Source organism: Chiloscyllium punctatum, chromosome 22 (assembly GCF_047496795.1).
Source record: "Chiloscyllium punctatum isolate Juve2018m chromosome 22, sChiPun1.3, whole genome shotgun sequence".
Taxonomy (NCBI): Eukaryota; Metazoa; Chordata; class Chondrichthyes; order Orectolobiformes; family Hemiscylliidae; genus Chiloscyllium; species Chiloscyllium punctatum.
This window is the reverse complement of record NC_092760.1, coordinates 21,195,409-21,209,519: the sequence shown is the minus strand read 5'-3', so window position 1 is coordinate 21,209,519 and position 14,111 is coordinate 21,195,409. Positions and strand designations below refer to the sequence as shown.

The 14,111-nt window shown below is 38.5% G+C and overlaps 1 protein-coding gene across 1 annotated transcript in view; it reads left to right on the top strand.

Moving 5' to 3' along the window:
* Positions 1-13,255, top strand: part of LOC140493876 (uncharacterized) — a 172,247-nt gene extending 158,992 nt beyond the window's left edge. Inside the window, exons 66-67 of the mRNA XM_072592870.1 lie at positions 688-805; positions 12,317-13,255. Coding sequence (XP_072448971.1) covers positions 688-805; positions 12,317-12,476 — 278 coding nt within the window. The 3' untranslated portion in view covers positions 12,477-13,255. The remainder of the gene's footprint in view (positions 1-687; positions 806-12,316) is intronic.
* The last annotated feature ends 856 nt before the right edge of the window (positions 13,256-14,111 follow it).

Here is a 14,111-nt window from a genome sequence, read left to right as displayed (position 1 = left end):
ATTGGTATTTAGAATAATGAGAAGTGATCTTATTGAAATATTTATGATCCCAAGGAAGATAAACTGGGAGATTGCTGAAACAAAGTTTTCCCTAACAGGACTGACCAGAACTAGGGGACACAGTTTAAAAACTAAGGGTCCCCCACTTGAAACCAAGATAAGAGTTTTTTTTATGAAGAGTCATTAGTCTGTAGAAATCTGAGTGAACAGTCATTTAATATATTTAAGACTGAGTTAGTTAGACTTATGATTAATATGGGAATGAAGGGATACAAGGGTTAGACAAGAAAATAAAGGCCATAGTTAATGAACAATCTTAACAAATAGTGGAGCAGCTTTGGGGGGGTGGGGGGGGGGTGCTATTCTCCTCCTACTTTGTATGCTTGTATCTTGTGTAGAATTTCACAGACGGCTGTGCAGATCAGCTCCTTAGGATCTGAATTTGCTGGATAATTTCAGCGAATCTGAATGCATTAAAACCTCCATAGGATCCAAACACACAACACAGATTAAAGTTCAGAATTCACTGCTCTGAAATTCAGAACCTATAAATTGTTATATCAATTCAGATGCAAGATATTAAATCTAAAATGTTGCCCTCATCTCATTGTCTGCTTTAATGTATGAAAAATTATCTGAATTGACTTCACTGAACTTTAATGAGCTTAATAATGTTCACAATTATAGGTATTCCAAAGACATGTACAGTTTCTCAAACCACAACCTATATCAACCATCAAGGATGTCGATCTAAAGAAAAAGTACCGATGACTTACTGTGAAGGGCGGTGTTTGACATATTCTATGTAAGTATAAGAAACATCTGAGCAGGCTTAAAAACAAGGGACATAAAGTGGGAGCTCTCAATTGAGAGAAACATCAAAGAGCAGCAAAATCCAAAAATAACATCATGGAGAGAGGTGGCAGAAACATAAAATAGTGTCAAACATTCAGAGCAATCTGAAGGACAATACAAAGTCTGAAAGATACACCAGGAAAAGAATTGGCTGGGAGAAATTTTCAAGAGGGAGAGAATATCAATTCACAGAGGACTGTCAGTGAGAGAACAGTATATCAGAAAAATATTGGGGAGAAAGAAGGGTGAACAAGCTGAAACATGAAACACAGATAGTTACATATTCAGAGAAAACTCAGAGAAAGGGCATCTCTAAAAACGATCAGAAAAGAATCACCATCTCAAGATATAACTCAGAAGGGGGAGCCTGGCAGAAACTTGAGCTACAGTCAAATAGTCAGAAAAAGTTGAAAAAAAGGCTCCATTTCTAGTGGAAACATCAGGACAAGAGTGTTTAGGCAGGGGGAAATCATGATGCAGTGAAAACAAGGTGAGAGGTATGAAAGATAACAAGCTGGCATGGATTGAAGATTGTTTGTCTAACAAGAAGCAGACAGCAGATATTTATTGATTATTTTTGGGTTGGCAAGAGGTAACAAATGAAAGGCAACAGGATTGTGGGTTCTGTACCTTCAAGGGAGAGCTCAGAGAGTCAGATTTAATCTAGCTCTGCAGGGAAATGGGAACTTTGGTGTGGATTCACAAAGGATCAGAAGCAAAGCTGGAATTGAGAGGTAAGCAATCCGTAAGTAGGTGTTCAAATCAGTTCCAAAAATGCTAGAAATCACAGGGCAAAGGAGCTTGGCAGGGTATAATGGTATATCCTTTAATGCAAGCAGTCCAATCAATAAGATTTATAAGCTAAGGTTACAAAGTCACTTGGAAGTGTGAAATTATAGCTGTTACTGAAACATGGTTAAAGAAGAGCAGCAAGTTCTCAGAGAGATAGAGAGGGAATGAAAAGAAAGAGCTGTTCCAATATTGAATCAAGACTTACACCTTCAGAAAGGGATAATATAATCGAAGGATCATTAGATGAGACCATATATATTGAATTGCAGAACAAAAAGGGGTCATTTATAGTGCTAGGAGTTGGAGTAGAAACGCCAAGCAATCAGATGGTAATAGAAGAGCAAATTTGTAAGCAAATTTCTGAGAAGGACAAAATGTGGAACACAGTAATGGGAAGGAATTTCAACTATCCTAATTTTAATGAAGCGTTCTTAAAGTGTACTTGAGAGATCATCTGTTTTAGCCAGGATGCAGAATTCCCAGCAAGAGTTGGAGAAACTCAGCAGGTCTGGCAGTATCTCAAGAGAGAAAAACAGGGATAATGTTTCATATCCAATGACCCTTTGTCAGAACTGAAAATAGCAGGACAAAGGAGTAGGGGAAGTGAATAGAGTACATGGAGATGGTGCCCAGAGAGAGAGAGAGAGAGAGAGAGAGAGAGAGAGAGAGAAAGAGAGAAAGGATGTGCAAGCAAAGACACAGCTGGTGATAAGCTGAGAGAGAAATAAATTTTGGGTAGAGTTCGAATAAGAAATGTAAATGGTTAAACATGGACTTGTGTTGCAGAGAGCAACCGACACAAGACAGGCCCTAGGCATGTGAGGGAGTGATAATGACCATGAAACTGGGTGTTCATGTTCTGAAATCGTTAGATTCAGTGTTGAACCCTGAAGATTGGAAGGTACCTAGGCCGAAGGTGATTTGTTCCTCCAGCTTACATTGAGCCTTGCTGGATCACTGTTGCACGTCTGAGGCAAAGATGTTAGCACATGAACATAGCGGTATGTTGAAGTGACAGGCAACTGCAAAATCAGGGTCATTTTACACAACAGTCCATTCACTCTGCATTTCATCACCCCACTGTAGAGGTGAACACATTGAGCAGTGAATACAGCGTACTAGATTGAATGGAGTGCAGGTAAGTTATTGCCTCACCTAAATGAGTAAGAGCTTCACTTTTTTGCAATTGCGAGGGAAGGGGCTGCAGGGATGTGGGGAGGCTTTAGGATGGATCAGGGTGTCCTGGAAGGAACAGCCCCTGTGAAATGCTGATGAGGGAAGGAGGGGAAATATGTGTCTGGTCTGGCACCCATTGGAGATGGCAGAAGTGATGGATTATGATCATTTGGATGCAGAGGCTGGTGGAGGAGAAAGTGTAGGCCTTAACAGTTTTTGCAAAGGAAGGAATGGAGCAAATACAGAAGTACAGGAAATGTGTTGAACATGGCTAAGGGCTCTGTAAACCATGGTGGCTGGGATCTGTTCATTCAAACAGATACAGTAGAGATAGAGAAACTGGGAGAGTGGAATGGAATTCTTACAGGAAGCAGGGTTTGAGGATGTACAGACAAGGTAACTGAAAGCCTTGGTGGGTTCGTAATGGGTTTCAGTGACTGACCTATCCCAATAAATGGATATAGAGTTGCAGAGGAAGGGAAGGGAGGAGTCAGATATGGATCAGATGTAGGTAAGTGAAGTCGCACCTTTGATCTGAAGAAAGTGAGAGGAGTTAAAGGAGAAGTCGTTCAAAGTGAAGATGAGCTCAGCCAGTTGTTGGTGGATGGGGACAATTCAGGCCTTCTTTCAAGGGAGAAGCAGAGAAGCATCAGTCCATTTTGATGGGGATGGACATTCAGAGAGGATGCATGTCCATGGTGAAGGGGAGACAACCAATGCTGCCTTTCTCCCCTGGTTGACAGGGCCCTCAGCTGTGTCTCACCCATTTCCTGCAGTTCTGTCCTCACCCCTTCTCTCCCTTCGCACAACACAGTCTCCTTGGTCCTCTCTTTCCACCCCACCTTTTTTTTTAGCTATTTTCATTTCTGATGAAGAGCCATTGAACTCAAAATGTTAACTGTCTTTTTCCATCTACAGATGCTGCCAGACCTTCTGGGTTTCTCTAGCAGTTTCTGATTTTGTTTCAGGTTTCCAGTATCCACAGTTTTTTTTATACAAGAGATGGGGCAGATTCAGGATTTATTTTCAAGAATGAAATTGACAGGTGAAGGAGATATAGTGAGAGAGGACACTTTCATGGTAGTTATCACAATTCAGTTAGACTTGAAATAATAATCATAGAATCCCTACAGTGTGGAAACAGGCCATTCAACCCAACAGGTCCACACCAACCCTCCGAAGAGTATCCCACCCAAATCCTTTCCCCATTACTCTACATTTATCCCTGACTAATGCACCTAACCGACATATTCCTGAACATTACGGGCAATTTAACATGGCCAATTCGCCCTAACTTGCACATCTTTGGAGTGTGGGAGGAAATTGGAGTGTCCGGAGGAAACCCACGCAGACACGGGGAGAATGTGCAAATGCCACACAAGCAGTCACCCAAGACTGGAATGAAACCAGGGTCCCTGGCGCTGTGAGACAGCAGTGCTAACCATTGAGCCACCGTATCACCACTTTTATTTTCAACAGAAAATGCAGAATGAAAGGCAAGAAGATGAACCAGGAATTATTTCTTTGGATGAAGGCCAATTTTATTCATGTAAGATGTGAAAGGCAAAAGTAGGCTAGAAACTGCCATTTGAATTAACTAGAAAAGCACTTAAGACAGAGGTTGAAGTTGTGAATTGGCACCTGGTAGCAACTGTGATGTAGTGGAAAGTATAAATGTTAGCCTTAGGCAAATATGTAACAAAGGCAGAGTAGTTTGATTATGGGATTTTAACTTCACTACCAATTGGGACAGGCATATTAGTATAGGTCCAAAGTGTAATATTTGTCTTCAGTGTGTCTGGAATAATTTTCTGCAACAACGTGCCCTAGAATCGACAAAGCAGCATGCCACGCTAGATTTAGATTAGATTAGATTCTAGTGATGGACAATGGACTAGATTTAGTTTACAGTCTAATGGTGTGTGAACATTTATCTACTAGCTATCAGGATACCTTCAAGTTTAACATGCTATTTGAGGACTGGTACCAAACAGCTAATAGAGTTCTTGATTTAGATTAAGTTGACTTCATTGTGATGAGATGGAAACAGTGGGGTGGCACGGTGGCTCAATGGTTAGCACTGCTGCCTCACAGTGCCAGGGACCTGGGTTCGATTCCAGCCTCAGGAGACTGCCTGTGTGGAGTTTGCACATTTGCCCCATGTCTGTGTGGGTTTCCTCCCACAGTCCAAAGATGTGCAGGTTGGGTGACATTGGTAATGCTAAGTTGCCCATAGTGTTAGGTGCATTAGTTAGGGTGGGTGGGTTACTCTTCAGAGGTTTGGTGTGGACTAGTTGGGCCAAAGGGCAGTGGTTCCACACTGTAGGGAATCTAATCTGGGCAGAAGAGGTCACAAAATAATTTAAGTGTCACAGGACACTTAAATTACAGGATCAGTTTATATTCCAAAGGGTAGGAGCACTTTAGGCATTTGATGAAAAGATATGATTTGGTGAGTGTGAGTGTGACTATATCAAGTTATTTCTTGTCTACTCGATGGGAGATTTATAATAGTGTAGTCACACATGTCCAGAAATTAGTGCAGTTGTCGTTGAAGGATTGATTGAGTGAAATGTGCCTTTGTCATATCCAGGTGCATATCCTATGACTAAATGATTGTCAGTTGATCCCTCCCTTGACTTTTCAATCATAGTTTTCTACAACTGAGTGGTCACATATAGGCCAGATCCCTAAAGGGTTTACCATAATCATCATTATGGAGACTAGTTTGGAGACTAGTATAGAGATGGGTGGCACAGTGGCTCAGTGGTTAGCACTGTTGCCTCACCGCTAGGGACCCAGGTTTGGTATCAGCATTGGGTGACTGTCTGTGTGGAGTTTGCACATTCTCCCAGTGTCTGCATGGCTTTCCTACGGGGGCTCTGTTTTTTTTCCAAAATCCAAAGATGTGTAGGTTAGGTAAATTGCCCATAGAGTTCAGGGATGTGTTAGTTAAGGGTAAATGTAGAGGAGTGGGTTGGTGTGGACTTGTTGGGCCGAAGGGCCTTTTTCCACACTGTCGGGATTTTTTCTTTCTATTCTAGATTTTTAAAAAATTGATTGCATTTATCTTCCTCCAGCTGCCATGGTGGGATTTAAACTTGTGTCTCTGGAGCATTAGCTAAGGCCTCTGGGTAGTAATACCAATATGTAACTGCTCATATTTTTCATATTATTTATTAATGACTTAGGAAATTAGTTGCCCATGATACAAAGATAGACAATATGTTCAGCAGTATAGATGAATACACACAAAATTATAAACAATTATTAATAGATTAAGTGACTGGCTAAAACTATGGCAAATGTGATGTTATCCACTTTGACGTAAAAAGGGTAGAACAGGCTACTTTTGAGATGGTGAAAAACAAGAAAAATAGAACTTACTAGAGACTTGAGGATCCAGATACAATGATTACTAAAATGCCATGTGCAGCTACAGAAAATAAGACTAAAAGAATGTTGGCCTTTATATGTAAACAATGAAAAGCCAAGAGAATAAAAATGGTGCTTTGCCTGTACAAAGACCTGATAACACTACACCACAAACACTCTGAGTAATTCTGGACATCAACGCTGAGGAACAATGTGCAGTATTGGCCAAGAAGGTTGTGCAGTCTATAACGAATATGCGTTCCTGGAATTTATAAAATAAAGAGCCAACTTTGTTCAAATTTTTCAAGAAATTGAGAGGAACACGTTGACTAGATAGATCGAAAATCTTTGTTCTGGATGGAGGTTTTTGGAATAGTCTAACAATTATTGCCAAACCTGTCATCACTTAAATTAAGAAACAGTTTATTTACAAAGTTTGGAACTCTGTTCTGCAAGACAGTTGATGTTAGGTCTATTCTTACTTTTAAATCTGAGAATATTAGGTTATTGTTAGCTACATGTCGTTAGGGAGATTGGGCAAAAGCAACTATTTGGAGTTATGGAAGATAAGGATAAGACAGAATCTGAATAAATGGCAGAATAGATTCAAACTAAGTAGTCAAATTCTATTCCTATGTTAAAGGTAAAGCAATATCATAGGGAATTCGAGGAGAAAATTGATGAGTAATAATTAACCAGACAAATTTCCCACAAATAAAAAGAATGGAGCTCCCACATTGAGAGACGCTTGAATATCAATGAGAATACAATGAGGCAAAGGATTACATTAGAATGTTGCAAGCTGAGCCAATTACAGAAGTTCAACAGAAATGTAGAACAGAGAGAGGGCATGAAAAAAAATTACAAGTAAACTCAAGGAAAATCCAATTTTTTTTAGAAGTACATAACAGCAAAATGATAACTGAGGATAGAGTCGAGCCTAGTATGAGTAATAGGGTTAGGGTGTTCATCAGAAAAAACAGACCATTCAGCCCAAACAGTCCATATCCATGTTCATGCTGCACTTGAGACTCCTGTAATCTTTCTTTATAACCCTCCACTCTTTTCTCCTTCATATGTACAATGTCTATACCATTTGCTTCAACCATCTTCTATGGTAGATCATTTCAACATTCTTACCATCTTTGGGTGAAGAACTTTCTTCTGAATCCAATATTGGATTTCTTGGTGACTATATTCAATTGATAGTCCCAAGTTATGCTTATTCCCAGAAGAGAAAACATTGTCTCTGTGTTTACTCTATTAAAACTATTCATCATTTTTGAGACTTCCATTAGGATAGACATCAGCCTTCTTTTTGCAGGAGAAAAGTGACTTCACTTGTTCCTCTTTTACTAATATATATATATATTCACACGTTTCTGGTATTGGGTTGAAAGTTATAATCTGTAGACAGCTGTGAACTACAGAAAGGTGTAGATTATAGAACACTGTAGACTATAGAACAGTGTAGACTGTAGAAAGCTGTTGATTATAGAACCCTGTACACTATCGAAAACTGTAGACCATACAGAAATACCAGTCTGCTCTAATTATAATTTGCAGGGTTTATCTGATCTGTGAAAGTGTGGTACCCCTTAACTTATTTTCTTTTGATGGTTGCACATGTAACATGTGCACAACTTATATGTGACCTTCTCGGTTTCTGTCACCCACACATTGCAGAGGGAAAAGTGCTGGTCAAGTTGGCAGAATCTGGCAAGTAGACTTCAGTCCACAGGAGTGCACAGTAATGTATCTGGGCAAGAGGGTTAAATAGATGTCAGGAAGCTGGAGTGTACAGAGGAACAGTAGGGCCTTGGAATACGTTTTCACAAGTCTGTAAATATAGCAAGGAGATTAGATACGGTGAATCAGAAGGTATGCGATACTATTCTTTATCAGGCGCTGAATGGAATAAAAAGGGAAATGTTAGAACCACATAAAACATTTAATTAGGGTACAGCTAGGATACTTTGTAAAGCTGTTTAAATATAATGGTTCTATTTGCAGCTCTGTTCCTTTAACTTCAGTGGTTTGGTTGTTGCAGTAGATGAAGTTCCTACTGGACTTTGACAGATAAATCTGCTGGGAAGCAAGTGAAGAATTGGCCAGGCAGCTGTCCAGGGATTATCAAATGATTCCTGGCAGTTAAAATCTTGCCAACTTCCAACAAAATTCCTGTGCAAGGTTACTGTAATCACCTGTTGGCTTCCTGCTAAAGGACTAATAGCTTTTGTAGTCTGACCATTATAGTATTCAGTGCTTTGGGCAGCATCATTATCATTGCTAGCTTCGTAGTGTTCCAGTCTTGATTCTGTTGTTAGTCTTGTACTGTGCATCTATCCCTGTAAATTTTCAGATTCAATCTGAACAAAATTAATGTTGTCAGAAAGCTGAATGTAATCACCATTTCTCTGTTCTGGAGCAGAAGAATTGATTGATTAGTTTTACAGCCTGATTTGGAAAGCAACAAAAGATAGAACTAAAATGGAAGTGGCGGGGGGGGAGGCTGGGCAATCTGCCTCAAACAAAATCAGAAATTGCTGGAGAAACTCAGCTGATCCAGCAACATCTATAGGAAGACAGCAGAGTTAATGTTTCAAGTCTGGTCACTCTTCATCTGAAGGCAGTCTGCCTCTTCCACTTACTACCCACGTGAAAATGACCTCCTGTATCTTTGTGCACATCTTCAGAGTTCAGGACACTGAGTTGTGTTCTTGAAGACAAAGTGAATGTTATCAAGGAGAGCAGTATTTTCCCTGCAGAGTAGCAGGTTGGGGAGTGGCTGGGATCTGGGAAATTAGCTGGGAGCAGAGTCAACTTTTCCCTGTTTCCCTTGATTTCCTTCCCAAACAAAAATCTTTGGATCACAGTCTTGAAATTTTTAATTGATTTTGGCATGTGCAGCCTTTTAAGGGATAGAATTTTTGCATTAGGAATATAAGAAACTGAGACGGAAACTAGCACACGGTAGTGCTTGTGCTAAGCATTCTGCTTTTAAAGGCAGTGGAAAGTTCAGTTGCTGAATTTTTGGCTCCAAATGTTATGCAGGAGGGCATGCCTGTTCTTATATTTGCATGATACTTTGAAACTTACATACAATCTGCAGTTACATAACAAAACATACTACAATTTGTACTGTAGAATTATTTAGTGCACAAGGATCTGCCTGCAGAGTTTATTGAGGAGCTGAAAGATACAGTAGGGCAGCGCTGCAGTGCCACCACCAGTGAGAAATGAGATTACAGCATGACAAATTTATGTGGACAGTTTGCATTTAAGTATGAACACAAACATTTATACAGAAAAATGTTGCCACAAAATGTGCCAACAGTAAAGTTTTATAGTCAGGAAATTTGCATATATAAGTTTTTTTTGATTATCAATCAAACAATTAAACTGAAACTTAGTTTGTTCGTGATTGATTCTTACTAAGTTCAGATTCAGTTTATTACTTCAGCATTTTTATTTCTTCCTTTAGTTTCCTCTTCAACTTTCCATCAAAGAATTTGATCTGTCAAGATAATGCATATCAGTTCTTTATTCACTGTTCATCAAATAATCTTATGATTCCAGCTTGTTACTTTTCTGCTGAACAATTGCCAATTTCTATTTATCGTGTTCAGACATATTCAATCTCTCGCTGGTAGCTAAAAGGACAGAAAATATTTTCGCTTCTTTTCATCGAAATTAAGACGTTCTGGGCTCTTGAGTGTTTGCTGGAGGAGTTGTTCTGAAATGGAAGTATTACTATTCTACCTGCAAACATCAATACTGCTGGTGTCCTTGAACTGTCTCAAAAGGTGTTATGATAAATAATCAGGGATGGATGTGCATCATGGCATTAGCTTTCTGTTTTCACATCTCTTACATCTAAATGCTTAACATTGAGTAAGTGAAGATAAATAATGGCACAGAACTTAAAGGAACAGGGTATGTCACAGAGTAGGCCATTAATTAGCTTTTATTGTGCAAACTTCAATTCTACATTTTTTTTTGTCACATAACTTGTGAGGAGAACAAGCAGTAACGAAATCACAAGCACAATGGGATATTTAGGACCTGAGTGTATTGTGGGAACAGCAGCTCCTCCTGAATCACAAACATTGAAGAAACAAAGCAAATTAGTATACAGTTAAAGCAAGAACAGAAAATAAAGTGAAGGAAAGAAAAATAATAAAGAGGGAAAATAGCAGTACAAAATCATTCTAAAAATAAACCAACAACTTACTACATTAAGTGACATTGAAGAGTTAAACTTGTTTCTGGGCCAAGGAGATTGGCCAAGGTGTTGCGACAGTAATTGCTATATTATCTTTTAAAACATATTTATTCTGTTAAATGCCATATCTAACCCTCTGTGCTACATTAAATTGATTATTGCTGTGGATATCTCATAAGTTCTGAACAATAACTGGGAATCTAAAAGTGAGATGTTTGTGCAATACTTAGCATTCAGGAGCACTCAGCAAATTCTAAAGGTTCCACATACACAGTTTATCGCACAATCTCTTGAACTTCCAAAATAATTTGCATATTAATGACGGCTTGCATCATAACATGCGTTATTTTAAAGCAAGTTTCAGTCTCATGAAAGAGTATGTGCACAAACAATCTCCCAGGATATTGCACATTGGAAATCTAGGCCAAGTGTAATCATCAGATTAGAAAAGGATTAAATCTAAAAGAATGATTGGAGCAGGATGTGCAGTGAAACTCAGTCACTGTTTTAAAAAGCACATGAGTGCTTTTGATGCTTCCAAAATGAATTTCTGTGTCATTATTAAAATGAAAACTGCTGACATAAACTTGCCAAAATATAATTACCTGGTAATGCCGTGGTGGCACAGCTAGATAGATTATTTTCAATAATTAACTCGGGCGTAAAAACCTTGACTAAATGAAGTTAACACTATGTCCTGCAGAGGTAGAGCCATTGAACAATCCATTAATATTTACATATGACAAATAGCCATTGGAATGAATGGGAGAATGTCCACATTAATGAGAAGAAAAAATAAAGTTTAATGGTCTTCTTTGTTGCTAATATTCACATATTAACTTTGCAGTACATTGTTTTAAGTACTACACAATGCTAAACTGCAATGTCCCTTGATAATTTCCTCGGAGCTATTCATATTATAAACCTAATTGAGGTCTATAAAATGCTAAAGGAAATTGACAAAGTAGATGTAGAGGAAATGTTTCCTCATGTCAGGCAATTTCAAACAAGAGGGCTTAGTTTTAGGATAAGAAATGGCAGATTTAAGCCAGAGGTGAGGAGGGTTATGAATTTGTGGAATTCACTACCCATGGTGCAGTGGATGCCAGGAATCAATTTAAGGAGGAGATGGACAGGTTTTTAATTAGTAATGAATTGAAGGTTTATCGAGAACGAGCAGAAAAGTGGAGTTGAGGCCAAAATGAGAACAGCCAGGATTGTAGTGAAGGTGGGGCAGTTTTGAGGGGCTGAGTTGCCTACTTATGCTCCGAGTTCTAATTTTCTTTCATTTTGCTGCTGTAACTCCCATCAGAAGGATGGCAGAAAATGGATGTCAACTTTCTGCTGTACTTTGGTAAAATTACAAAAGCACCTCTTGAGGAAATTCTTGACAAAGTACAATGCAGTACTGGATACACAGACTCAAGGCCAACGGTGTGCTTTAGATGAATAGGGGCTGGTTGTTAGGAAAAATAAGAGAGCTTTCATTTATAAATTCTTCTCATCAGAGTTATAATAGAAACTGTGTGTAATCCTGCCATGCTTCAGCTACACCCTTGGTGGCAGTCAGTATTCAGGTTAAAGTCAGACACTATATCTTTTTATATTCTTTCATTACAAATTCCTGAGTTCTATGACCATGTTTAAACTGAAGTTTGAATATCTGTTACACTGTTATCACACAGGTAGTGTTGCAATGCCTCCAATAGGTCCATGGGCAATGGACAAGCTGTCATATTATAAGTGGGAACATAGAGATTTACAATAAAATATATTGAGAAGAAGTTCATGCTTTACTTATATTTTAAAATCATATTTTTTGAAAGATCAATTGTTTATTTTTGTATATTTCAAAACCATCAATTGAAGTAATATTTCTTGGTTCTATGACAGGTATTCTGCTAAAGCAAATATGATTTCTCATAACTGCACGTGCTGTCAGGAAGTAGCGACTGGCAAGCAAGCAATCACATTAATTTGTCCAGACAACAAGACAATTGAGTTCACCTACACCTATGTGAAAAATTGTGGCTGTGTATCTACGAAATGTTGAGAACCTACCAAACAGTTGTCGAAATCTCCAGCTCGTAAGAAGGCCCGAATAAATTTAAGAAAAAAATGTAATAATGTAGAAAACATGGTGTCTCGGATAACCAGTAAATGCAAAATAGATCAACTCTTTCAGTAGAACTTTGATATAAATACTAATATAAATATAGATGTTGATGACATGAATTCTATGTACTTTAGAGTAAACACTGCAATGTCTTTTTCATCATTTCATCTTCTTGCAATCAATTCATAAGTGCTCATGCAGAAATTAATGGTTTACCTTACCTTCTCTAGAACAAAATCCCTACACACCAGCCAACTGAATGATATGGCAACATTGTTGATCACAGCATACAGTTAGGTGAAAAACTGCAAACTACAATTTCTGGTCTTTCTAGTTTGTGACTTATTTTGATGGCAGTGGCTGTTGCTTTGAAACAAAGTATAAGTTTTTTCAGAAAATCTGACAAGTTTGAAATACTTCAGTTTGCAGAGCTGTGGTGAGAGATGCCCTATAATAATGGATTTTCTGCAACTCCACATTGCAATCGTAATAAATAGCTTAAACGTTCTCCTCTAGATGAGGTAGACATTACAATTACAGCCATGAGTTTCTATTTCTAAATGTTTCTTTAGGTTGATGGCAAATACAGTGTCACTTACCCTGTTTTTTCATGGGTCATATGTCTGAATGTATTCTGAATACAGCCGAACTTGAGTTTTACTATGATCTCTTCTTTTTGTCACAATACTAATGGTCAATAAAAGGAGTCAGCTGCATCCATTTGTTATCTGAGTTTTCGTGAGCTGAGCTGTTTTATCACAGTGACACCAAACCTTACTTTCTATTCAACATTAGATATTGTCATGAACAGATCGTGAGTTTTAAAACCTGCACTCACCACCTGTTTGTAAACAGATTGTAATTTAATTTTTAGTATTGGGAAAATATTTCCCCCAGTCTCTCTGTTTGTGGGCTCTGACTTTTCAAGAACTGCACCAAAACTGAGGTAATACAAAACCAAAAGTATGGCTTGATTCACGGGCTCTTAGAGGAAACCTCACAACACAAGCACACTTGGAAATGTACAAGTAGATGTAGAATCAGAACAGATAAAGATATTTATCAATTACTCACAACTTCAATTTAAAACTGCTAAGGGATACCAGTTTATCAATGTTCCAGCTTTTAAGATAGAATCCAAAAGCCCAAAGTTGGAGTTAGCAATCTGTAATTCATTTGTGGGGCTGGGTTGACTGCTTCATCAGCAGCTGAGGAGTGTTTTTCATGACCAAAACATTCTGCAGAAATCTTCTGAGGAGGTTTTGCTAAAATCTGATTCTATTTCATTGTTTTGACAAAAGGATGCTTTTACTTGCATTGTGCACATGTACAGGTTTTTAATAGGCCAGATTAGCCATCTGTTTTTCCTTTATATCTACATCTCTGTAGTGATTGCCACACCCTCCAATTCTTTTGCTTGTGGCTCTCCTTTGTGTCTGCCAATCACACAACTTCAGTTTTTCCTTCCTTCCAATTGGTATTGCTTCCAGGTCAGGGTCACCAGGTTGCATAGAAACAGAGAAATTAGGAGCAGATGTAGGCCATTCAGCCCTTTGAAGCCTGCTCCACTAT